Below are 27,111 nucleotides of genomic sequence, written 5' to 3' on the forward strand. Positions count from 1 at the left end.
AGATCATATGCTGGGACATAAAACAAGCCTCAATAAATTTAAAAAGATTGAAATTATTCAAAGCACATTCTCTGACCACAATGGAATACAATTAGAAGTCAATAACCATCAGAGACTTAGAAAATTCACAAATACCTGGAGGTTAAACAACACACTCCTAAACAATCAGTGGGTTAAAGAAGAAATAGCAAGAGAAATTGCTAAATATATAGAGACGAATGAAAATGAGAACACAACATACCAAAACCTATGGGATGCAGCAAAAGCAGTGCTAAGGGGGAAATTTATAGCACTAAACGCATATATTAAAAAGGAAGAAAGAGCCAAAATCAAAGAACTAATGGATCAACTGAAGAAGCTAGAAAATGAACAGCAAACCAATCCTAAACCAAGTACAAGAAAAGAAATAACAAGGATTAAAGCAGAAATAAATGACATAGAGAACAAAAAAACAATAGAAAGGATAAATATCACCAAAAGTTGGTTCTTTGAGAAGATCAACAAGATTGACAAGCCCCTAGCTAGACTGACAAAATCAAAAAGAGAGAAGACCCATATAAACAAAATAATGAATGAAAAAGGTGACATAACTGCAGATCCTGAAGAAATTAAAAAAATTATAAGAGGATATTATGAACAACTGTATGGCAACAAACTGAATAATGTAGAAGAAATGGACAATTTCCTGGAAACATATGAACAACCTAGACTGACCAGAGAAGAAATAGAAGACCTCAACCAACCCATCACAAGCAAAGAGATCCAATCAGTCATCAAAAATCTTCCCACAAATAAATGCCCAGGGCCAGATGGCTTCACAGGGGAATTCTACCAAACTTTCCAGAAAGAACTGACACCAATCTTACTCAAACTCTTTCAAAACATTGAAAAAAATGGAACACTACCTAACTCATTTTATGAAGCTAACATCAATCTAATACCAAAACCAGGCAAAGATGCTACAAAAAAGGAAAACTACCGGCCAATCTCCCTAATGAATATAGATGCAAAAATCCTCAACAAAATACTTGCAAATCGAATCCAAAGACACATTAAAAAAATCATACACCATGACCAAGTGGGGTTCATTCCAGGCATGCAAGGATGGTTCAACATAAGAAAAACAATCAATGTATTACAACACATTAAAAACTCGAAAGGGAAAAATCAATTGATCATCTCAATAGATGCTGAAAAAGCATTTGACAAAATCCAACATCCCTTTTTGATAAAAACACTTCAAAAGGTAGGAATTGAAGGAAACTTCCTCATCATGATAAAGAGCATATATGAAAAACCCACAGCCAGCATAGTACTCAATGGTGAGAGACTGAAAGCCTTCCCTCTAAGATCAGGAACAAGACAAGGATGCCCGCTGTCACCACTGTTATTCAACATTGTGCTGGAAGTGCTAGCCAGGGCAATCCGGCAAGACAAAGAAATAAAAGGCATCCAAATTGGAAAGAAGAAGTAAAACTGTCATTGTTTGCAGATGATATGATCTTATATCTAGAAAACCCTGAAAAATCAACGATACACCTACTAGAGCTAATAAACAAATTTAGCAAAGTAGCGGGATACAAGATTAATGCACATAAGTCAGTAATGTTTCTATATGCTAGAAATGAACAAACTGAAGAGACACTCAAGAAAAAGATACCATTTTCAATAGCAACTAAAAAAATCAAGTACCTAGGAATAAACTTAACCAAAGATGTAAAAGACCTATACAAAGAAAACTACATAACTCTACTAAAAGAAATAGAAGGGGACCTTAAAAGATGGAAAAATATTCCATGTTCATGGATAGGAAGGCTAAATGTCATTAAGATGTCAATTCTACCCAAACTCATCTACAGATTCAATGCAATCCCAATCAAAATTCCAACAACCTACTTTGCAGACTTGGAAAAGCTAGTTATCAAATTTATTTGGAAAGGGAAGATGCCTCGAATTGCTAAAGACACTCTAAAAAAGAAAAACGAAGTGGGAGGACTTACACTCCCTGACTTTGAAGCTTATTATAAAGCCACAGTTGCCAAAACAGCATGGTACTGGCACAAAGATAGACATATAGATCAATGGAATCGAATTGAGAATTCAGAGATAGACCCTCAGATCTATGGCCGACTGATCTTTGATAAGGCCCCCAAAGTCACCGAACTGAGCCATAATGGTCTTTTCAACAAATGGGGCTGGGAGAGTTGGATATCCATATCCAAAAGAATGAAAGAGGACCCCTACCTCACCCCCTACACAAAAATTAACTCAAAATGGACCAAAGATCTCAATATAAAAGAAAGTACCATAAAACTCCTAGAAGATAATGTAGGAAAACATCTTCAAGACCTTGTATTAGGAGGCCACTTCCTAGACTTTACACCCAAAGCACAAGCAACAAAAGAGAAAATGGATAAATGGGAACTCCTCAAGCTTAGAAGTTTCTGCACCTCAGGGGAATTTCTCAAAAAGGTAAAGAGGCAGCCAACTCAATGGGAAAAAATTTTTGGAAACCATGTATCTGACAAAAGACTGATATCTTGCATATACAAAGAAATCCTACAACTCAATGACAATAGTACAGACAGCCCAATTATAAAATGGGCAAAAGATATGAAAAGACAGTTCTCTGAAGAGGAAATACAAATGGCCAAGAAACACATGAAAAAATGTTCAGCTTCACTAGCTATTAGAGAGATGCAAATTAAGACCACAATGAGATACCATCTAACACCGGTTAGAATGGCTGCCATTAAACAAACAGGAAACTACAAATGCTGGAGGGGATGTGGAGAAATTGGAACTCTTATTCATTGTTGGTGGGACTGTATAATGGTTCAGCCACTCTGGAAGTCAGTCTGGCAGTTCCTTAGAAAACTAGATATAGAGCTACCATTCGATCCAGCGATTGCACTTCTCGGTATATACCCGGAAGATCGGAAAGCAGTGACACGAACAGATATCTGCACACCAATGTTCATAGCAGCATTATTCACAATTGCCAAGAGATGGAGGCGACCCAGGTGTCCTTCAACAGATGAGTGGATAAATAAAATGTGGTATATACACACGATGGAATACTACGCGGCAGTAAGAAGGAACGATCTGGTGAAACATATGACAACATGGATGAACCTTGAAGACATAATGCTGAGCGAAATAAGCCAGGCACAAAAAGAGAGATATTATATGCTACCACTAATGTGAACTTTGAAAAATGTAAAACAAATGGTTTATAATGTAGAATGTAGGGGAACTAGCAGTAGAGAGCAATTAAGGAAGGGGGAACAATAATCCAAGAAGAACAGATAAGCTATTTAACGTTCTGGGGATGCCCAGAAATGACTATGGTCTGTTAATTTCTGATGGATGTAGTAGGAACAAGTTCACTGAAATGTTGCTATATTATGTAACTTTCTTGGGGTAAAGTAGGAACATGTTGGAAGTTAAGCAGTTATCTTAGGTTAGTTGTCTTTTTCTTACTCCCTTGCTATGGTCTCTTTGAAATGTTCTTTTATTGTATGTTTGTTTTCTTTTTAACTTTTTTTTTCATACAGTTGATTTGAAAAAAGAAGGGAAAGTTAAAAAAAAAAAAAAGAAAAGAAAAAAGACAAACAAGGAAAAAAAAAAAAAAGATGTAGTGCCCCCTTGAGGAGCCTGTGGAGAATGCAGGGGTATTGGCCTACCCCACCTCCATGGTTGCTAACATGACCACAGACATAGGGGACTGGTGGTTTGATGGGTTGAGCCCTCTACCATAAGTTTTACCCTTGGGAAGACGGTTGCTGCAAAGGAGAGGCTAGGCCTCCCTGTATTTGTGCCTGGGAGTCTCCTCCTGGATGCCTCTTTGTTGCTCAGATGTGGCCCTCTCTCTCTGGCTAAGCCAACTTGAAAGGTGAAATCACTGCCCTCCCCGCTACGTGGGATCAGACACCCAGGGGAGTGAATCTCCCTGGCGGCGTGGAATATGACTCCCGGGGAGGAATGTAGACCCGGCATCGTGGGATGGAGAACATCTTCTTGACCAGAAGGGGGATGTGAAAGGAAATGAAATAAGCTTCAGTGGCAGAGAGATTCCAAAACGAGCCGAGAGATTACTCTGGTGGGCACTCTTACGCACACTTTAGACAACCTTTTTTAGGTTCTAAAGAATTGGGGTAGCTGGTGGTGGATACCTGAAACTATTAAACTACAACCCAGAACCCATGAATCTCGAAGACAGTTGTATAAAAATGTAGCTTATGAGGGGTGACAGTGGGATTGGGAATGCCATAAGGACCAAACTCCACTTTGTCTAGTTTATGGATGGATGTGTAGAAAAGTAGGGGAAGCAAACAAACAGATAAAGGTACCCAGTGTTCTTTTTTACTTCAATTGCTCTTTTTCACTCTAATTATTATTCTTGTTATTTTTGTGTGTGTGCTAATGAAGGTGTCAGGGATTGATTTAGGTGATGAATGTACAACTATGTAATGGTACTGTAAACAATCAAAAGTACAATTTGTTTTGTATGACTGCGTGGTATGTGAATATATCTCAATAAAATGATGATTAAAAAAAAAAAAAAAAAAAAAAGTCTAAAGCCTAAATGCAGTGTGTGGTCCTGGACCAGAAAAAAAAGGACATTCCTGAGGCAACTTGTGTGATCTGAATATGGTCTATACACTAATTATATCATGCTAATTTCCTGATTCTGATCCTTGTGCTGTGGTTAGGCAAAATGTTAACAGAAGCAGAATCTGTGTGAAGGGTCTATGGGAATTCTTGATGCTCTTTTTGCAGCTTTTTTTTTTTTTAAATCTGAAACTAGTTCCAAATGAGAAGTTTAAAAATAACGAATGTTTTAAAAGGGGTCTGTATAACTAATGGGTTGGAAACCATTGGGCTAGGCATAATTCTCCTTGGATTCCCTGCATATTTAATATCTGCCTCCCCTCCTGGATGGTAAATATCGTTAAGGATACAGACTGGTGTTTTAGCCCCATGAGCCCCAATGACAGCTTAAAGCAGGCACTGCCTATACTTGCGATGAATGAACGAATGAATGAACAAACAAGAACCATTCGGTTGCAACTGCTACTGAATAAGAGTAGGGCGTGGCCCTGGGCGCTCCTGGTGCTGTCTGTCATCCATCTACCTGCCCATCCCTCTCCTCTCACACCTTGACTTCTGCCTTGGATCCCGCTGCCCCTGAGATTGTCTGAAGTTTTGGGGAGGCCCTGGAGGGATGAAAAGAGCTACTTCCTGCCTTCTCCCCTCTCTGTAAACACCAACCCTAGATCACCTGCTTGGAAGGACTCACCTGTGTGAGGGGCTCCGTCTTCTGCAGCACCACCTGGGCGGTGGCCTGGAGGGCTCGGGCAGCCTCGGTGGCCACGCGCTCTCTGGATGAAACCGTCCTCTCCAGGGTCTGCACTTTTAGGCGCAGGTCCCTGGCCAGGGGCTCCTAAGACAGCAGGGAAACTCGGCTTAGGCAGGGCTTTGTGGGAAGGTCCATAAGGCAAGAGGCCCTGCTGGGCTGCCAGCCCAGAATCCACACCTCATCCCCCCTGAAAACCCAGTGGGCCCCAGACATGTTGGAAGCCTCAGGGGCAGGGATGGCAGGGGCAGAGGGGCCAGGGGCAGGGAGCCAGGCTGTGGAGCCTGTTACTTAGGCTCAGATTCCAGCCCCACCAATTTCCAGCTCTGTCACCTTGGGAAATTTGGCTAACCTCCCCAACCTGCCGTTTCCCTCATTAGCAAAGTGAGGCTCCTTATCCAGGTCCACCATCCCTTATCTGAAACCTTGGGGCCAGAGTCTAGAACTTTCTGGATTTTTGAAAGCAGAACAGTGCAGGTGCTGCACATTCTCTAACACCCACAGTGGGATCTGGGGCAGCACCTGGGATCACACAGGTTAACATTTGCATATTACTCTTCACATGCAGTAGAGTAAGCAAAGACCATGAATAAATTAGCCTCATGCCAGTCAGTCAGGATCTGATTTTGCCCCAAATGCATTTGCATCAAACTTATTCTTTTTGGGATTCCAAAGTTCTGGGATTTCAGGATTACTGAGAAGGGCTGATGGGCCTGAGTTATCCTGGAGGGGTCTCATGGCCAGAGGGGCTGAGTATAGAGTGACGGACATAGAGGGACAGAGCCACCCTGGGCCAGAGCCCAGCTGGGTGCATTACTCACAAACCCCTCACCCCTACCCACCATGCAGATGCAGCCCTAAAATAATTGAAGGGGTACACTCCACCTGACAGGCGGAGCAGCCAAGGCTCAGGGAAGGAAAGGCACTTGAACAAGGGCACAGAGCTGGGGTGGGCAGAGCTGGGATCTGATCCCAGGTCTGTCAGACTCTGCCACATAGTGCTGGTGGCATTGCTAATGTCACTACAATGGAGACGAGAACCCTGTCTCAATAATTATTATCAACGACAAAGTCCCTGGCTCCGACTCTGAGCCAGGTACTCCGCTGAGCCCTGTGGGTAGATTATCTCATTTTAATCAACTGCTATATAGTTAAAAATAAACCACATCCTCTGCTTCTGGCTGGACCTCACTGGTTTCTCCAGGTGATGGATTCTGAACCCCTCCACCCCCCACGCAGAGCTCCGAGGAGGCCGAGCTGACCAGCATTCCAGGGGCAGGCAGCAGGGCCAGGCGTGGGGCTCCATCTGTGCTGACTTGCTGCACGGCGGCCAGCACCCTCTCAGCTTTGGGCACCACCTCTGCCACAGCCATGTCCAGTGCCTTCTGGGCTTTCTGGGCCTCCTGGTACCTGGAAGGAGACAGAGGCCAGGATGGCCCACAGAGCAGGGCATAGGACAGTCCCTCTCCATCGCTGTTCCAGCCCCTGCCTTGAGTCCCTGCTTTGCAAAGGCATCTCCCAATTGTTCATGCTCCACAGGTTGGTAGCCAGCAGCTGACCTTGGAAACTGACCACCACTGTTCAGTTTTCAAGTGAATGGGAGAGGCAGTGAAGGAACCAAGTGCTTGTTTCTTCACTCAAGGCAATCAATCACACTTCTATGAAAGGGTCCACGGTTCATTTCCACTCAGGAATGCCAAGTTTTGCAAATGTTTGGCACCACTGGCTGAAACACGAGTAGGGAAATGGGGGGGGGGGGGTTGCATGGGGTTGTGGAAAGGCCCTGGTCTTGGCTCAGCCACGCCCTTGCTGTGTGACCTTGGGCAGGTCACGCTCGCCGGGTAAGTGGAGACACGTGGACTGGGCCCCTTCAGCCCTGATGACCTACAGTTCTGTACTCGACCAACTACAATGGGTTCTCTGTCCTGCCAGCTCTCCACACCCTGCCCTGCCCAGCCCTCCTCCCTGCCCCATCACGGGAGCCACCCTGGCTTCCTTCCTACCCTCAGCCCTTCCCAGAGAGCCACGACTGAGGCTGGGTCATGTGACCTCACCCACCATGCTGATTGGCTCAGGGCTGGACACCTGGTCCAAGATGGGCCAATCAGATTTGCTCAACTAGGAATGTCAACTCAGAAACATCGGTGGGTTTCTGCTGAACTTTAATCTGAGAGGAATATGAGGGGACACCAGAGCAGAGAAGCAGAGCAAGCAGGTCTACAGAAGCAAAGAAGGAAGCTGGTGCCAGGGAAAAGCTGAGAAGGGTTGCTCTGTGGACCTGTGCTGCAGGGGGAGAGCGAGTCACTGCTCTGGGTCCTGCTTGGGTTCTGGTTCTCGTCCCACCTCTCCAGAGACTGAGCTGCATCCCCCAGGCATGATGGGGCTTCCCATGACTCACCAAGTAGGCTCAAGGCCCCAGCGTCCCACCCTGAGTGAGACGCAGACCCCAAATATCCCAGTCAACCACAAAGAGCAGCTGGACTAAGGGGGAGGAAGCCAGTTCTGGAGGCAGCAGCCCCCAGCCAGGCCCTGTCAGCTCCCAGAGGCCATCCCCAAGCTCCTGCCCCCACCCGGGGAGGGCTCACCTGTCCTCCAGTTCCTGCTGGGTCTCCATAGCCACTCTGCCCTCAGCCAGACTCCAGAGGAGCGTGTAACTGGTGTTGGAGGCAAGCAGGGCCCTCCGCACAGTGGCCTCAATCTTGGTGGCAGTGTCTCTGTGGCTGTATGGGAATATCCACCGGACCATTGCCAGGAACTCACACAACGGGGGGCCCTGGGCCCAAACCTGCACCCCCTACCACATGGGCCTCCTGCGGGCCCAACCAGAATGTGGCCACGAGGGCAAGGGACTCCCTTGTCTGCCTGACACACAGGGAAGGCTTGATAGGAAGTGGGCCACACACCCCTCCTCAAATAGTTATGCCTGTTGTCCTCACAGAATGATTAATAGGGCCTTTTCCACAGGTAAAAGCATCCCACTTTGGACAATAAGTTATATGGTCACCCTAATAAAGACATCACAGAAGAGTGGTTAAGACAGCTTAGGTTTGAATCCTGGCTCTATCATTTCCAAGCTGTGTGTCCTTAAACAAGTCACTTAACTTCTCTGAGCCTGTTTCCTCATATATACAAGTCTAGGGTCCCTAGAGTAGAGCGAAAGGGGACAATCACTGCAGACCTGTGTTTTTAGGGTCTTGAGCCACTTCTTAAAAGGCAGTGGTTGAAGCAACCCAAATGCCCATCAACTGATGAATGGATAAACAAAATGTGGTATATTCATACAATGGAATATTATCTGGCTATAACAAGGAATGAAGCAGTGATTCATGCTTCAGCATAGACGAAGCTTGAAAACAGTATGCTAAGTGAAAGCAGCCAGTCACAAAAGACCACATATTGTCTGATTCCATTTATATGAAAGGTACAGAATAGGTAAATCTATGGGGAACAGAAAATGATTGCCAGGGACTGGGCTGAAGGTATTGGGGGAAAATGGGGGGTGGCTGCTAACGGGTATGGGGTTTTTTTTGGTGGTGATGAAAATGTTCCAAAACTGATAGTGGGGATGGTTGCACAACTTGGTGAATATACTAAAAACCACGATTTGTACACTTTAAATGGGTGCATTGTAGGGCATGTGAATTATATCTCGATAAAACAGTTATGGGAGGAAAATAAAAGGCAGTGGATACTGTCAGATCCCTTGAGTCGACCCAAGGCTTGCGCCTTGGCATCGTTCCCCCAGGCACACCTCTCCTTCCCATGGCTGGTGACATTTCCCCTCCTACCTGGCAGCTCTTGTACTCATCTGATCTCAACTCCCAGGATGGGGACCCCGACCCCAGCACCCTCCAGGAGAAGGACTCCCGCTCCCTGGGACACTGTGTGGACCTAACCTCATCACTCCCCCGGGGCTTGGGCCTCACCTCCTGGCCAGCACACGGGCCTCCGTGGCCAGATGGCTCCAGTTGGCGGGCTGGCTGGGTGCTTCCTGAGGAATTACCTTTAGAGAAAAAGGGAAAAGAGGAGGAAATTGATGGCCCCTCCCTGAAGGCCACACTGCTCTGGGCAGAAGAATAATAGTTTTATAAATGCATGAAGCCAGCCACAAAGTCGGCATCCAGAGAGCGGAGTCCTGGAAGGCAGACGGATATGACACCTGCCACTTACTGAGCAATTGTTGACAACTTGGAATGCACCTTGTTCTTTGCAAACATTATCTCAATGCCTCAACATGGGGAGAGGCGCTGATGACACCCATTTTGCAGATGAGAAAACCGGAGCCCCAGGAAAGGGGAGAGGCATGCTCAAGGTCACAAGGTCATCGGCAGGGCCGGAGAAAGGACCTCGTCTCCCACCACCCGGTCCAGAGGCCCCTCCGCTGCCCCAGCTCCGTGGTAGAGGGAGCCCAGCCCTGAGGTACCAGAGAGGAGAGAACAGTGGCTGCATGCAGAATCTCCTCTTCGGAGGACTCCAGCACCACTGCAAGGTCTGCCAGCTGGATGCAGGTCTTCTCGGCTCCAGCCTGGTCACAGCGGGCATTCCTGCTCAGCACCCACAGCTGCTCCCTGGCAGCCTTCACAGCACCCTCCAGGTCCATCATCTGCTGCAGGAAAGCTGCCCGGGCTGCTGCAGAAAGCCCCAGCCCATGGATCACAGAAGGGTCAAGGTTTCACACTAAAACCCCCATCCCTGGGAGCCCCCACATGTGCCCACCACTCTTCATGGGGCACAGCCGGACTCCATCGCCAGCACTGAGCACCAAAGAAGAACCCCTCCCACTTTATAGGTGCAGAAGCCAAGGCCCAGAGAAGGCAAATCACAACCCAAGGTCCTGCTGTAAATCAGCCACAGACAAGGGCCTGGAAGGAATCCAGGCCTTCCAGGGCCACCACAAACAATTCCAGAACCTGGGACAGCAGTAAAATGCCACCTCGAGTATGCTTTGTCATTTGCAATATGGTTCACATACAGCGTTTTGACTGGAATCTGCTCCTCTTTCGATAACTGTTCTTGCCAACAGGTGCTCAGCTCACCTGTGACTGGTTGCTAAAGGAGTGCCGGTGCTTATAAATGTAAAGTTTCACAAAATAATCAGTTCACTTTTGTATACTCTAAAGTTCAGTGCCCTGGGGCAAAATTCCTGTTCTTTTTTTCTTATTTACGCATTTATTCTCTATGTGCCAGGACTGTGCTGGGGATATGGCAGTGAGCAAAACAACCAACAATCAGACAGCGTGGACTCATCCTGGTCACCTGAACAGAGCTTTGACAATTATTTGCTGACTGGGTGAATAAACGAATGAACCCAGCCCCTGTCCTCACTGAGCTTACAGTCTGGGTAGGGCAGAGGGGCGTGGGGATGGATGCGATAGTCAAAAACTCACGTTAATAAGGCTACAGGTACAAGTGGGTTAAGGTCATTTCAGGAGAGGCCCGTGGGACGACAGGGCTGGACCACTGGAGGGGCCCCCCTGGTCAGGGAGGTCAGGTGGGCTTCCCGAGCGAGCGGGATCTCCTGCTGGGCCCATCAGGCCCAGGGCCCTCAAAGCATCCAGACAAGAAGAGACTGAAGGGCTTCCCAGGGTTGTCTGACCAGCCAGCCCTCCCCTGCCTCCCAGTCATCCATCTCACTTTCCCTCCATACCTTGCAGCAGATGGGGGCCTTGGTGGACGTCCCCCCGTGGGGCCTCTCCCTGGAGCACATACAGGGGTCCCCAGGGCCAGCCACAGTCGGACCCCTGCAGCCACCCCTCCATCAGCGTCAGCCTGGCCTTCAGCTTGGCAGCCTGGAGGGGACAGAGAAGGAAGGGCATGTGAGGCTGGTGGCCTGGAAATCCTGCCAGACACCTTCCCTGACCTCTGCCTGGCCTGCTTTCCCCGTGGGTTCCCTCCTCCAAATCCTATCCTGGGATTCAAATCTAAGGACACATCAGGCCTCTGAGAACCACCCCTGCCCATCCTGTCACAGCTGTCCCTTCCCTTCTCACGCTCACAGCACCTGCTGACATTCAGCAGGACCCATCTGTCCTACCGAGTGAGCGACTGAGTGATGGGAACAGAATTCTCCGAGGATTTCTGTCCTATTCCCTGTGTTTCCAGGATTTGACACATAGCAGGTGCTCCGTGGATATTTGCAGACTGAGTGTGCTATGAAACGCCTCCTAGCACTGTTCTAATCATAGAGCACTTGCCAAGAGCCCCACAGAGTGAACGTCTGCCAAGCACCAGCTCATGTACAACTCTTAACAACCCTAAGAGGCAGGGGCCACAGGTTTCCGAGCCTTCTCCTTGATTACACAGTTTAAAATGTTCTGAAATCCGCAGGGCTTTCCATTCTTTATTTGATGGTAAAAATCTGACCTGAACATATTTGGAAAACTGTTCAGAAACAGGATACCTGAGGTCTTTATTTACCACTTTGGTGTGAACATTCATCTGTTTTCCTGCAGAAATATCAATGGATTTGCTGGGGGTGTGGAGGCTGGCTCAGACACCCTTGGAGTGTTACCTAACATTTAGCGTACCTTCTACAATACCATGCATTCTGAATACTCAAACACACCTGTCCCCACTGATTTTGGGGAAAGGGTTGTGGAACTGGACAGAACAGGGCTTTGGATGAGCTGGCACAGAGCTGGTGCTCTCGGGCAGCTCTGTCACTGTGTGTGGAATGAATGGGCAAAGGAGCCAGACCTGGAGGGGGCCTGGAAGGGGTCTGGGCCATGCAAGCTCACCTCTTCCTTCACCAGGGCGTAACAGACCGGGCACTCCTGGCAGTGTGTGCCACCAGCCGTGAGGAAGAAGTTGTTTTGGCAGCGGTCACACTTGTAGCCCACAAAGCCTGGCTTACACACACACGTGCTGTTCTCGTGGCACTGGACCGAGGCGGCGCCCAGTGGGGAGCACCTGCAGGCTGGAGGGGTCGGGAGGGTGCTGGGCTGTCCTAGACCTTTCCCCACGCCAGAACCCCTGGGGTTTGCAGAGGCCCAGCCGGCATCCCCACAGACTCTCTGAGCCTCCACATTGCTCCTCTAAATCCCTGGGTAGCCTCAAATAGATTCATGGGCCCCTCCTGGGAAATTCAAATTCAGAAGGTCAGAGGTGATGACTGAGAACCTAACTTATTTAAATGTACCCCGTGGGATGGGTGGTGGAAATCTGAGGACCAGCCAGGTTTAAGAAACACTGAACTAGTTCAACTGTACAAACGAGGAAACTGAGGCCCAAAGGGGTGATGTGATGGTCCCAGGCACATAGGAACTTAGCAGTGGAGTCTGGGATTTGATTCCCAGGCCAGCATGAAGATGATGACCATTCTTCCAAGGCCTTGGATCTCTACGACTTCCTTTGCTCACTCGCTCCACGTGTTCTTGGCTGCTCTCAGGAAACCTGCCCTGAGTCTAACCTTTCTCTCTCCTGCTGCACAGCCACCTCCACTGTGGTCCTCTTGGCTCAGAAACCTTCAAGCCCCACCCTCCAGGCAACTGTCACTCCTGCCCTCTGGGGCAAGGGCAGCCCAGGAAGGACCCAGCTCCCTTACCACGGCAGCCCTTGGCGGAGAAGCCGAAGAAACCCAGCTGGCATCGATCACAGGCCTGGCCCTCGACGCCTGGGTGGCAGGGGCACTGCCCGGTCTTGGGGTGGCACTGGTTCTTCCGGGCACCCAGCGGGTGGCACTTGCAGCTGCAAGAAGTAAAGGAACCGAGTCTGCGGCCAGCCTGGAGAACTGCAGCTGGCCAGTGGCTTCCAGATGACAACCCTCCACTGACAAGGCCCCATTTTCAGGGCTATGCATGTGAAGCAGCTTTCCTCAAGCCATGTTCTGGGGAACACAAGCCTCACAAAGATGCTTTGTGGGGGAGAACAGGGGTCTATGAACAAATACGTCTTGGAGACTATACTCCTCTTGTAGAAAGTTACTATGCCAATTAGCATATTAAAGGCTCTAAGATGTTCCATGGGGACAAACCTGTTTGCTTCACTCAGCTTTCCCTGGAGACCTTCAATCTCCCTAAAGACACTTGTTTAAGGTGCTGCTGTGGTCAGAAAAGGTCATCCCAGTGATGGGTGTTGCTGAGAAGGGAATCAGAGAAGGTGAGAAGCCACCTGCCCACCTGGGCATCCCACAGGGCTGCTCTTGGCCTGCATCCCAGGCTGGCAGAGCTGTGAGTCTGACCTCAAGGGACTGTGTCTTTGTCCACCTATGATGAAGGTCACAGTGGACCTGGGGGGCCTGGGTCAATACATACCAAGCCAGGCCCCTCCCTAGAGGCTACGTGGCACCTTCTTCTTGTCCTGCTTAGAGACCCAGCTGCAGGGACACCCACGGCCTCACCCCACCTACCTCTGGCAACCCTTCCTGGGCTGGAGGTTGTAGAAGCCGGGGCTGCAGCGGCTGCAGTCCCGCCCGGTCACGTGGGACAGGCAGGAGCACTGGCCGGTCACTGGGTCACAGGGTCTCTGCTCACTGACTGAACCCCCTGGATGGCAGCTGCAGGCTGGGGTGGGAGCAGAAGAGGGTATTGGGGAACAATGCAGACCATCAGCTCAACCTTTGGGGGTGCATTTGAGGCCGAGAAGATGAGGGAGCTGACAGAGATGAGTCCCATTCAGCCCAGACTCCCCTACCCATCTCCCAAGTCCTTTCTGGAATAAAGGCTATAGGGCAGAACTCAAATCTCAGCCCACGTGCTAAGTCCTTGCAGAGATGGCCCATAACAGGTAACAGTCATGGCAGTGCATGGCCCTTCTCAACCTGCCCTGAGCTCTCACAGGCAGGAGAGAAGGTCAGAGGCTCCAGATACCCTTCTTGTCTGCAGCCCCAACTCGGCCAGGGGTGTCACCCTCTGTAGCCATGGCTTTGGGCCATAGGATCCTGCTCTCCCACAAATCACAAGGGCAGCACCTAGCTCTAGGGCAGAGCAGTGTTCCCTGAGGGGGCTTCTATAAAACAAGGTGCCAGTGGGGTGCTACGTGGAAAAGGGTTCAAGAGGCTGATACTTTTGGGGCAGATGCGGAGTTGCTCTCCTGCAGGACTTGTGGGAGCCTCCGGAGGGCTGACAGTTTCTGTGGCTCTCTGAGAGGCAGGCCCAGGGGTGGTGTTAAGCCAGGCGGAAGGGATGGGCTGGGCGAGGGAGGGCATCTCAGCCTGATGAGAAGCCTAAGGACACGACCAAATATGAAGAGTGCTGCTGTCTTGGACAGTCTTTATGCATTGACTGAGGAGCATAAGACAAGTGCTAAATTATCAGGCAGGAAAAAAAAAAATCACAAGACCACAGTTTATAAGATTTCAAGGTGGCAAGCAACCTGGGAGGACAGCGCCCCCTTACACCTTCTAGACGAGGAGACAGAGAAGGTAAGGAACCCGGAGGGGGCAAGCTGGTTCTGGCGGATACCTCACTCACCCTGGCTGGGTCCCGGGCCAGGGCAGAGGAGAAGGTGCCTGCTGCACCCCACCCCGAGCCCCCGGGAGGTGGGTACTCACGCTTGCACTTGTCTGCGGGCCGAGGGGCCAGTGCACTCCCGTAGAAACCTTCCTGACAGCGCTCGCAGTGGGCTCCCGTCGTGTTGTAGAGGCACTGCAGGCAGTGGCCAGATATGGGGTCACAATTGCCCATGGCGTTGGGGTCCACGTTCCCACTGCATTGGCATGGGCGGCAGGGCTGGGGGCTCCCAGAGAGCCCCAGAGGGTCTCCAAAAAAGCCATCATCGCAGAGCTCACAGTGCCGTCCTGGGGAAAGGAGAAGGAAGGAGTGGAGGGAGGAGGCGTGAGGAACTCTGGGCTGCTGTGCCCACAAGAGGGGAGTGTGGGCGTGAACCCCAGGTCTCCTCGTGGAGGTGCAGACTCTGGCTGACCTGGGCCAGCTCCCAGCTTGGCCATTAGTCAGCTGTGTGATCTTGGACAAGCCATGGCACCCCTCTGAACTCAGGCTCTTCATCTGCAAAGCAAGGACAGTAACGGCAGCTGCCTCACAGTGAGTTGAGAGGATTTGGTGATGTAATTTGTGCAATGCATTTAGCCTAGTGCCTGATATATCCAGAGCGCTCAGTAGTGATGGCTGTCACCTATTCATCATCATTGTCATCACCATCCTCATCACTATTATTTTCATCACCATCCTCTTCATTCAGTATCTCGAGTGTTATCATCATGTTCTTCGTCTTCATCATCTTTATTGTCACCGTCTTCACTGTCATCATCACCCTCCTTCTCATCATCCTCTCCCTCACCTCCCTCATCTCCCCCTCATAGCTGGGGTTGCTTTTTGGTTTGCAGTTCTTGGCACTTCCCCTTTTCTTCTTCTCAGGGTTTCTCACCTTCCTTTGGGCTGTTCATTTCAGACTCCTGCCCTGCTGCCTGGGTTCAAACAAGGTTTGCTGCCTCACCTTCCAGCCTGGAAGGTGTGTGAGGAAGCATCTGGGGGGGTTGTAGCCTGGGAGGTCCACTCTGGACACAGCTGGGCATAAAAGAGCACACTCGTACCATGTGCTTCGTGCACCGGGAACCCACTCTCTGTAAACACACACGTCTCTCTGTGTACACCTGTGTGAAACACGTCTGGAGGCATCGAACAGTAGCAGCGGTCCCTGGCGGCAGGGTGGGCGAGGAGGATGGGCTACTTAAGTTGTCTTCTTGCTCACACACATTTTCACATTCCTCGTTACACTTCTACAGGTTTTTCCAATTGTTACAATGAGTACATACTAATTTTATATTTTAAACAATAGCTACTGTCATTGTGAAAAAAAAATTGTGGGCTCCTGTGTCCTCACAACTCATCAGTCCAGCTGAAATCAAGTTCATGTTACCAAGCGCAAACTTGAAAAGGGACAGAGGGAATATTAAGAAGAGAAAAGAAAACAGAAAAGAGAAGTCTGAATAGGGTTCCAGGTAGAGGCTTGTCCTTAACCTTCAGATTTTCAAGTTGAAATGAAGTTAGGGCAGGGAGAGATTGAAGCTGGTGGTGAAGGGTTGGGAGTGGGGGCCTCACAGTGAAATGGCCATTCACTTGGAATCAGGAAACACCTTGCACGCAGGAGGCAGTCCTGGAGGTCACTGGGAAGAGCTGCTGGAGGCTCAAGATGGGGGGCAGGTGTTCTACTGGGACAGGTGGAGATCAGGAGTTGTCCTGAGTCATTGTCCAGGTGAGCTCCGGGTGTGCTAGTCTCCTATGAGTCCCAAAGCCCACCAGTGTGGATGGAGACAGGGACTGGCAGAGGGCTCCAGATCTAAAGCTTGCCCCAGGCAACCCTCTCAGGGATAGTTCCCTCTGTGTGCAGTTGCACCCTGCTCCCCCCAAAGCCAGCCTCACCTAGGTCTAGCTGAACTTCCCTAACCATGCACCTCTCATCAAGCAGGCTCCCCTCAGGCCAGCAGACCAGGACAAGCCACAGTTGGGGAGCCAGAAAATGTGGGGACGACTACGGAAAATGGAGGGGCAGCGTGATGGCAGGGTGAGGTGCAGGAACCCGGTGTGGGACCTGGCTCCCTCAGTTCTTGGGCTCCCTGCTCTGGGGCCAGTTGCCCAGGCCCAGGGAGCTGCTTCCAGAGCAGTCCTGAGGGAAGCAGGGCATGGATAGGACCAATTTAATGGGTTGTTCTGATGCAACCAAAGGCACAAAGTGTAAAATCAGAGGTCTATGATGTCCCGTGTCCTGGAGCAGGCATGACGACTAGGGAGAGGCCTGGGGAACGGGTAGGAAATTCTGTTTTACACATGACCTGATGACATTTTTTTTAAAAGCTGAAAATTTAATCAAAGGTTTTCAACCAAACTGTATCCGAATCACCCAGAATACTTGCTAGGAATACAGATTCCTGGGCTCCATCTCAAGCTACTAAATCAGGCTCTATGGGGCTGGGGACCTGTCATGGTTATTTTAATGACTTGGTTCTGATGCACGGCCAGGGAGGAGGACCACCAGGTCATGGTTTGTTGTTCAGGCCCCATCGGTGTCCCCGAGAACAAAAGCTCACAGTTGGATGCGCTCAATGGCCCAAGTTCTGCCTAGAACCCACAGTGGCCTGGGGGCCCTGGCTATCAGGCTATGGGACTCAAGTGACCACGGAGGTCAGGCCCGCAACCCCTAAGCTGGGCCCTCCCCACGTGCCACTCACTAAACACAGGACCCCACCCCCAGAGTCTGGGCAACGGGGCTTGGCCTTCCCCTGGGGCAGGCTCCAGGTACAAGCCACTCACCTCTCTGACCCGGCGGGCAGTGGGTACACACCACCTCCGTGCTCTCTGGGATGGTGGTGCAGGCCGATTGTCCGGGGCACGGGCAGGGCTGGCAGTCGTTGGCGTGGCCGGCAAAGGGGTTGCCATAGAAACCCGGCGAGCAGCGCTCACAGGATGGGCCCTCGGTGTGGTGGTTGCACAAGCAGATCCCTGAGGAGCAAGGCAAACACCAGGTCACCAATCGCCCGAGCCCAGGACACCCCAGACATGGCGGGCAGAGCGGGAAAGCGGAGAATCCCACACCTGCAGAAACCTGGGTTTCCTCAGCCACAGACGGGGGTGACAGTAACAGCTGGTAGCGAACAGCTGGTCTCCGAGCCCACAGACTTGCGAGAGGGGCAGCTCTACCACCTACTGGCCGGGGCCGGGGGGCTCCCTGAGTCTAACCTCTCGCATGTGTAAAATGGGACAGTTATGGTCCTGGAACCCCAGGGTTCTTTGCAGGGTTCAAAGGAGGAACTCAGGAACATTGTTTTATTAGTAATGTTTTTAGGGATCACTCACACATGCACCAGGCACTGCCCCATGCTTCAGTCAATGTGGACTTCCCAATGGTCCCATAAAACAGTGTATTTCATGGTCTGCATTTTCCAGGTAAAGACCCTAAGGCTGGCCCAGTGAGCTATGGCTGAGCTTTGGTGCAAACAAGGTCTGTCTGTGTCCAGAGCCCAGGCTCCCAACCTCTATGTGGCCTCATCTTGACAGCATAAACAGTATATATACTATTATTATAGTATACTAGACTGTCTCTCTCTCACTCGCTATATATATATATTTCTCTTTTACGCAAGGGGAAGCAGGCTCAGGGAAGAAAGAGCCTTTCCAAGACTACAAGCCACTAAGTGGAGGGACAACCCATCTCTGGCTCTGTGCAGACTCTATTATGCGCTGCTGTCACCTGTGTGGACCCCACGAGTGCCCTCCTGCCGGCCATCACCCATCATGCTAATGCCTTTGCCCTTTCTTACAACTTCTCTGCATGGCAGGATCCCACAAGGTCTTTTCCTGTCCTTTCTGGGAGGGCCAGCTCAGAGAGAGTGTGGGCAGGTGGACGCACAGCCTGCAGAGCAGCCGGACTAAGGCTCTAACCTGATGCTCCTGGGCAGCATCCGTGAAACAGGGAGAGCCAGAGTGAAGATTCAGTGGGAAGCTGCGGGACGAGCAATTAGTATGCACACAGCAAGGACCCATCAAGCTTGGCTTTTATACTCTTAGCTGGCTCAATTTAGGCAAGTTTCTTGACCTTTGAGAGCTTCATAATTATAATAATAATGAGGTTACACCATATGGTTGCGTGAGAATTTGAGATCCTGCATACAAAGTCCTTGGAACGGAGCCTGATACTTAAATGCATTCTAGCTACTACCTTTATTAAAATACAAGATGCCTCCCCATGGCTTCGCAAACACCTCCTGGTTCAGGTCAGTACTCACCTTGCTCAGGTGGCCTCGGGCGGGGGGTGCCGGGGAGGCTCACCTGTGTTGGGGTCGCAGGTGCCATGCTGATTGCAGGTGCACGGGACGCAGTTGGCGTAGGGACCCCCCAGTGCTGTCTCCCTCTTGTACCCTGGAGCGCAGGATTCACAGAACTGGCCTGTGTACCCCTGGGGACAAGAGCAAGTCTCCACCCAGGAGGCTGGTGGGGAAAGCCCCCGCCGGGCCGACGTGAGCCGGACCTCGGTCAGGAACACTTGGCCTGCAGAGAGGAGACAGAGAGCAGGAGGGTTACATGCACAAGCTTTCCCCCAAGACCTTCCTGTTCACACATGTATCCAGCAAAGGGTCATTGGCCCACATATATAAAGGCAGCCAATGAGTCGATTATGATGGGAAAAAAAAACCCAGCCAAATAAAGGGCAAAGAGACAAATCGGCAATTTTGAGAACAAGAAACAAAGAAACAGACGCGGCTGAGAATCTTATGGAAATATGTTCTCTCTTGCCGGTAATCAATGATATGTAAATTAAAACGAACGTGATACCAAACACAATCCTCGCACTGGTGAACATTTTAAAGATCAATTTCAGTGAAGGATGAGGGCGTGGGGAGCTCACACTTGTGGATGTAGGAATATAAACTGGAAGGTTCTGTTTCCAGTAATAGAGGAGGCGCTCCCATCAGACCCCCTTTCCCACAGACAACAACTTTAACCTCTAGACAAAATAGAAAAACAACTGTCTGTAAACCCTGGAGAGTAACCAGAAGCAGGCAGATGGCGGAGGAGGGCTGGCCCACAGAAGAAAGAAACAGCGCTGGGTGAGCTGCCCAGCTGAATGACTTTTACCCCGAGGGAAGGCTCCAGTCTGCATCATGCTGGGTGGGTGAAACTTCCATAGACACCCACAGTCTTCCTAGCTTCAAAAACCAGAGAACAGAGATTGGGTGACCACAGCAGCTAGAAAGTTAGGGGAGAGATAGCAGAAAGGAGGGAGCAAGAGAAGGGGCGCCCCAAACCCTGTGTATCTAAACTCTGCCCAAATCTCTGGCTGATTCCTGAACCACACACGTGAAGCAGACTCCAGGCAGCCCGGCTAAGGCTAAAAGAATTGAACAGAGATTTTTCCTGCTGCCTACTGCAGTGGCAACAGAGTTTACTGTAGAGTTTAGCCAGAGCTTCCACAATGTATCATTCACAATGACCAGGAAACAATTCAAAATTATGTGACATAAGCACAACAAGGATGAGGGGGTTAAAAGCAACTAAATCTCAGCTGCAAAGAAGGAGCACACAGGGTCACAGCAAAGGAAGAAGGAACTGGGACTGCAGTGGCCTTGGGTTGGACTTAGGCCCCAGGGAAAGCTCAAGTATCTAAGCCAGTGGTTCTCAAAAGAAAGTAAATCACCCCCCTAGGAAGAAAATATTGGGTGTTTTGGCTGTTGCGATGATTGGGAGGTGGGGGCCAGGGATGCTAAACATCCTGATCTATGCAGAAACAGGCCCATGTGACTTTCTCAGTCCTGCCAATGCTGATGCGGGAGGAGATACCCTTTTGTAAATATCTGAGCCTAGAATCTAACTCCATTTTACACAAAACTACAAGGTATGTTTGAATGCTTTAAATGTATACAGAATTGCCCAGGAATACACATACCATGTGCCACCAGAAAACACTATACTTGATTTTGATCAGAAATTTCTCAACAGTCGTCCACCACTTGGAAAAGTACATCCCTGTGGTGAGGCTGGTGGGGTTTCCGTCACCATCATTGTGCCTCGTCTCATCTGCTTTTGTAGGGATCCCGCAAATACTCCCAGTTAGATTTCAAAATGATAAATATAAAGAGTAAGGGTCAACCCTATTCAACTGAATGCTGGAAACTTGGTTTTACAGCTTCATCCACAAAAGAACGGTTATCTGCCGAGCGTTTTCCATCTCACAGAGCAGTGAAACTCGAGATTAAGTAAAGCTTTTCAAAGCGCCATGCTGATCAGGTGGCAATGCTATCCCGCCCCCCCTCACTGTCCCCCTGTCTGTCTGTAGCTGGTCCTGGTGCCCTCCTTTAACAAGCCTGCCTGTGTATTGCCGATCCTAATCTTGGTTCTTAGTCTAGCATAACCCATCCACTCCTCCGTGTCTGCATAAATCTGCTCTCAGCCTGTAACTGGCTTCTAAACTTCTCCTGAATCTAAACTTACTCATTACAGTGTGGGGAGCTATGACCACTTTCTATGTCTTCCAGTGTGGCGTTGCCTGAGAACTGGCTTCTGGAATTCATTTTTAAAAAATAATTCACTTCCCTTTTATTTATTGTGTGTCTTACAGTTAGGATCTTACATTGATTTTTAAAAAGTTGTGTGTAGGCAAGTTATACTACCCGTGAACTTTGTTTCGAGAGAGTAACATGGGCATTATAAATAAAATATCTGTTCTAAAAAGGGGGTGCTGGGTCTGGCAAGGCTGAGAATCCGTGGTCCAGGCACGTACTGGTGTGGGGTGGGAAGGAGAAGGATAGGGAGAGCCCATGGAGAGGAGAAAGTGCACTGTGGAAGGAGACAGGTACCAGGAACAGGTCAGAGGACAAACATGTCAATAAGGGAAACAGAATCACTACACGACCAGGGTAGAGGTGGTGACAAATAACCGTCAAAGACGTGCGATGCCTTAGCCCTCTCTCTAGGAAGGCTTAGGAAATGGGACCTGCTCTCCAAGCGGCTTAGGTGTGCTACCGCCAGATCACCAGCAGGGGGCCCGATCCTCGTGGGGAACTCGGGTCCATTCCCTGCAATCAGCGTGGACAGAGGGACACCTCAAGGATCCATCCCCCTGGCAATGGGGATTCTGCGATGGTGCAGTGACTGTATCCAGCGGTTCCTGGCTGCCTCGCTGGCCAAAGTCCTGCTCCTCAGAACCATCCATCCTCAGGACCCTCACCTGTCCTCACCTGTGCCCTTAGTGGTTACACGACTTTGCACAAACAACCCGTCCTCTCTGAGCCCCAGATTCCTCCTTGATAAAATGGGGGCAATAACCAACCACCCTGCTTGAGGCTTCCACAAGATCACCCCGAAGGAGCCCCGCCCGGGTCGGCTGATGAGCGCTTGGTTCTTGGGAGGTGTCGTTGCCACTACTGACCCGAAGGGCTGGGGCTGCGGCGGCCGGTCCGGATGTGCAGAGCAGTCACATTGGCAAGGAGCCGCTGGAAGTGGAAGGGGGACAGCGGGGGTTTCGAGTCCTCAGAGGCCTCCTGCAACCTGCCAGGGAGACAGAGTCAAACAAGAACCTGAGAGCAGGGGCAGGGAGGGCGGGGGCCTGGGGAATGAGCAGCAGCCCCCCCAGAGCACAAGGGGAAGCTGAAGTTTGTGGCCCTCAGAGACCACTCTGACCACCATCACCCCCACCTCTCGGGACAGGGGGAGACACTTACCGGAACCAGAGGTGCAGCTTCCCCTGCTGCCCGGCATCCAGAGGGCTGGACAGGTTGGAGTGCTGCAGAGTCAAGGCCAAGCCTGCCCCTTCCAGTCTAAGCTGCACGGGGAGAGAGGACACCCCGGGGGGCACTCGGAAGGTCAGCATGAGGGGCTGCCCATAGCTGAACCGCTGGTCTCCCAGGAACTTCTCTGGAGACAGGAGAAGAGGGCTTTTTAACATTCTTGATTTAATTATTTTAAAAATCTATATTGATTTTGCTGGCAATTAAACATCCAAGCAAGGTAAAACAGAAAACAACACGCTCCCTGCACAGCGGAGGCTGTGGGTGTCCCACCCACCCTTCAGCCCACCCCGGCTCCATGGACTCGTGACTCGCCCCCACTTGGTTTAATGCTCTGATGTCACCATCTTGACATTCCTAGTCATTTTACCTTTGAACCTCTGCTTTGTAAGTAAAGTCTGATGGCACAATGGAGCATGTAGGTGAGCAGAGAATTTACATGCAATCTACAGGCCCACTGTTCCTTTGCTTCCTTGCCTCCCCATTCCCTTGTAGAGCTCGTGATGCCCCATGAGCTCAGAATTCCGGGGTCCCACGATGCATGAGAGTTTAGTGAGACTTGAAGGGGGGTGCAAGGTAAGCAGATGACAACCATGACTGTTAAGTGGGGTGCCAACAGCCCCAAGAGGTCACGCTTTCTATTTGAATGGAAACTTGCTCTGAACACAGAAATATGCTAAGAAATAGGAGTAACCAAGGAATGTGATCATATCCTTTCTTACTCCTGTTAGTTTCCCGCATTAGCCAATCACCCATGCTGAACATAATGGCATAGAAGGAAATGATACGGCAACCCAGTGTTCCTTCTCCTTTCAGTCCTTCCTTACTCATGAATAAGCCAAAGGCAGAGGGAGTTGGTAGAATGGATGTGTATCAAGAAGTGAAAAAGGGACCACTGAGTAAGTTTTGTGCAGCATTGCCACCCTTCTGGTAAGAACAAAATACATAACCATGTATGAGCTGCAAAAAAACCCACACTGTATTATTTTGGTGATTCTGCCTGTGAATGAATGTTCTTAAATTTGCATCAGCATTGCACAATATAAAGATGAACAGTAAAATTCATGCTAATTTGAATTTTGCATTTTTCTTTACTTAGAATGACATCCAACAGCAAAAAAAAAAAAACCAACCATGGCAAATCGAGAGTGAGACTGCTGAAGAAAGGAAAAAATTTTTATATTTTAATGACTTCAACAGCATTTTCCCCCTATGTTTTGAACAAGGGGGCTCCACATTTTAATTCTGCACTGAGCCTCAGGAATTCTGTAGCCGGCCCCACCACAGTTTTGGTGGGCTGCTGCTGAGCGGGCCAAAGGTTTCCCCCTGCTCAGGTGTGTTCTTGGGCCAAAGGAGCTGCTCACCTGTGCACGGTCACCAGCCAGCCCTGTGAGCTGGGGGACAAATGCCCCAGCATCCTCCCTCCACAGGGAGAAGATTCTCAGGGGAGTTCTCCACAGTCTGAGGGACCGCGGTGGGACTGTGCCCCAGCTGCCTTCAGTAGCAACCGGCTAATTAACAGCCCCCTCACTAGCTCTGCCCCATTCCCTATCTCACTTCCCTTCTGGAAGGAAAGCTGCCCTGCCCACACCTTGATTTTGGCCCAGTGAGACCGGGGTCTGCTGACCCTAGGGCTGTGAGATCATGCCTTTGTGTTGTCTTACGCCATCACGTTTGGGGTGATCTGTGGTGACAGCAGGAGACTATCCCAGGGCAGTTCTGCCTGGCCCGCGGCTGGCAGTACCTGGTGCTGAAAACTCCTCCTCGTCTTTCAGGTTCAGGAGGATGCCACTCACGGTCCACCGTGCTGGGTGCTCTGGGCCCCCCACGCTTCTGGCTCGCCAGCCCCCAGATCCTGGGCAGCAAACAGACACACACGCCCCGTCTTGTGTAAGGCAGCAGAGGGTGACTGGACAGGGCTGACAGGGCCCCCCACCTCCCCTCCCACCCTTTCACGGGTCCCAACGATGGCTCCCAGAGGCCCAGCCTGGAACAATGGGGCCCAGGGTGGGGTGGGGGGTGGGGGGGGGCAGGGTGTGACTGCGTTCAGAGACGGGGCCTGTGGGCACAGGGAACAGCTGGTGGTAGCAAATGCACGACCCATGACCAGGCAGCTTGGATTCCCCCTCTCAGAGCCAGGACAGGGGTCTTAGAATGGGAGGGGACCCCAGGAGGCTCTAGGAATCTCAGAGATCTGACTCTGCCTGGGGCGAAGCAAGGCCTCTAGACTTGCTTTTGAGCACCACACGGGTGGCACAGCCGAAGACCCCAATGTGGGCTGTTGGGATTTCATGGCCATCTCCAACAAACTGGACTAGACCTCATCTTCCGAGAGCAATTTCCTGTGGCCTCCCCACACCCATCATTTGAGGGGCATGTGTCATTTGCCCCACTGTACCCAGGGAGGCCACCTGGTTAAGAAATGGCCGAAACAAGATCAGAACCCAGGCCTTCTGTCCCCCGTCCCAGTTCAGTCCACTTCCCTCTGGCCACGGCAGTACACCCAGCATAGGCTGGCACAGAGCAAATGACCTCAGGTGGACACTCCCCAGTGGCAGCAGCAGAATGTAGTGATCGCCAAACACCTGGGGCACCGAGGGGTGAGGAGTGAGGGTAAGAAAAGAGGAAAGAGGTCAGAAAGGGAGGCCTGGGGCTCCTGGGTGCTAGGCCAGGTGCTGCCACTTGCTAGCTGTGTGGCCTTCCGCAAGTTACTTAACCTCTCTGGTATGGCCCAGGGTAAGCAGTTCTCAAAACGTGGTCCAGGCATCCTGGAAGATCCCAGAGAACTTTACAGGGGGGTCCATGAGGTCAAAATCATTTTCTTATTACACTAAGATGTTACTTGAATTTTTCATTGTGTCTCACAAGTGTACAGTGGCATTTTCCAGAAGCTGCAAGGCGTGCGATACCACACAGACCATGCAGAAGTCAAATGAGAATCAGCTGATGTCTATTAAGCCCTCTTAAAGATATTGTAAAAAATGTAAAACAAATGCCACTCTTCTTTTGAAGTTGTTTTGAAAAACATATTTTTCATAGAAGCAGGTTATGTCATAAAGAAATAGGTTTACTATTCATATTTTTAAATGCATTAATAAAATATTTTTTAAATTACTGTTTTAATTTCTAATACACCAAATACCCATGTAAGTAATCCACAGAAATAAACCATTTCAAGGGTGTAAAGGGATCTTGAGATCAAAAAGTCTGAGAATTCCTGGCTGAGAGGGATTATAAGATAAAAATGAGATGATGTGAGTGAAGCACCAAACTCAGGGCCTGGCTCAAAGTGAGAACAGATAATAATACTCTAGTGGTTCATAAAATGAGTCCCGTCTGGTGCTGCATCCTAGACTCCACGCTCTCAGGACCATGCCGCCAGAATCCCAGCCCCAATCAGTCCTGTTTTCTGCACAACGTCCAGCAGAGGGCGCACTGACCCAGCATCTGAGGAGTCCCAGAGCCAGTGTCCTCAGTTTCTAGCCAGGGATGACATTCTGTTCCACCCCTGAGGGAGAGGCCAGGAAACGGCTTCTTTGGGGACATCTGGGGCATGTCACTTCCAGGGCCCCTTGTGAAGTCCACGGCAGGCTATGATTCAACACAGAGCTCAGAGCTTGGCCACTTTCCTGCACCACAGTCTCACTGCCAAGTCTCCAAAGTTGTGGCTGAGCCACCCTAGAGTCTGGGACCCAGGACATTACAACATGTCTGGACCTTAGGGTGAAGGTGATTAACACCAAAACCCAGGAGCCAATGGACCCAGGAGTCAATGACTGAGTTATGTAACCTCAGGCAAGTTACTTCCCTTTTCTAGGCCTCAGTTGTCTCATCTGTAAAATGGGAATAACAATACCCACCTACCAGGTCTCCATGAAAAAGCTCCATCCAAGTAAAGAACAGAGCACAATGCCTGGCATACAGCAGGCGCATAATAAATGGATATACCAAGGGAGGCTAATCTTGACAGGGTGATTGGAAATTTCCCTACAGGATCCAAAGAATGCCAAGTACCCAGCCCCCCAACCCGACCCACAAATACAAACGCTGCTGGAGCTGAGAAAAAGGCAAGGACCAAGTAGGAGCCAAGGGGCAGCTGGTGCTGGGGCCAGCTGAAGGGCAGAGGAGCTACTTCTCACTTCTGAGTCTTTGCAGCTCTGTGGCGGTGTGGGAGACACCTGGGGCTCAGATGTGGCCCAAGGCTGCCCCTCCTTTCCACACCCACCCATGCCACCAGGGTGGGGAGTAGACCCCTCTGAGGTGGCTGGAGGGGGCGCGTCTTACCCTGGCAGAAGTTGGAGAGGATGTGGTACTCCCGGAATTGGGCAGCGGCTGCACACACCTTGGAGTGGCCGTAGCAGAAGCAGCTGCTGCAGCCGGCCGGATTGTGGGGCTGCAGGTTAAACGTCCCTGGGCGGCACCTGGAAGGGAGGCAGGGCGTGGCCATGGGGCCAGATGAATTGGGCTGGCTGGTGTGGGGGTCCGACTGGTAGGTTTAGGTGGTCTCAGCTACTCTAACGCAAGTCCAGAATCACCAGGGATGCTTTTTGTTTTGTTTTGAATAATTTGAGATTTC

General features: G+C 50.3%; 1 protein-coding gene across 2 annotated transcripts in view; it reads right to left on the minus strand.

Annotated features, from left to right (window-relative positions):
• LAMC3 (laminin subunit gamma 3) overlaps positions 1-27,111 on the minus strand; it is a 71,983-nt gene that overhangs the window by 13,866 nt on the left and 31,006 nt on the right. Inside the window, exons 8-23 of one of the 2 annotated variants that reach the window (XM_037798307.1) lie at positions 26,820-26,956; positions 24,280-24,390; positions 22,470-22,662; positions 22,178-22,296; positions 19,081-19,299; positions 17,566-17,754; positions 14,850-15,095; positions 13,707-13,860; positions 12,903-13,045; positions 12,097-12,275; positions 11,007-11,148; positions 9,783-9,985; positions 9,286-9,362; positions 7,945-8,079; positions 6,622-6,769; positions 5,303-5,446 (exon numbers count right to left, since the gene is read on the minus strand). In XM_037798307.1, coding sequence (XP_037654235.1) covers positions 5,303-5,446; positions 6,622-6,769; positions 7,945-8,079; positions 9,286-9,362; positions 9,783-9,985; positions 11,007-11,148; positions 12,097-12,275; positions 12,903-13,045; positions 13,707-13,860; positions 14,850-15,095; positions 17,566-17,754; positions 19,081-19,299; positions 22,178-22,296; positions 22,470-22,662; positions 24,280-24,390; positions 26,820-26,956 — 2,539 coding nt within the window. Of the gene's footprint in view, positions 1-5,302; positions 5,447-6,621; positions 6,770-7,944; positions 8,080-9,285; positions 9,363-9,782; positions 9,989-11,006; positions 11,149-12,096; positions 12,276-12,902; positions 13,046-13,706; positions 13,861-14,849; positions 15,096-17,565; positions 17,755-19,080; positions 19,300-22,177; positions 22,297-22,469; positions 22,663-24,279; positions 24,391-26,819; positions 26,957-27,111 lie in introns of both variants that reach the window. The other variant, XM_037798306.1, reaches the window with a different exon arrangement.

This window comes from Choloepus didactylus, chromosome 10, assembly GCF_015220235.1.
Source record: "Choloepus didactylus isolate mChoDid1 chromosome 10, mChoDid1.pri, whole genome shotgun sequence".
Taxonomy (NCBI): Eukaryota; Metazoa; Chordata; class Mammalia; order Pilosa; family Megalonychidae; genus Choloepus; species Choloepus didactylus.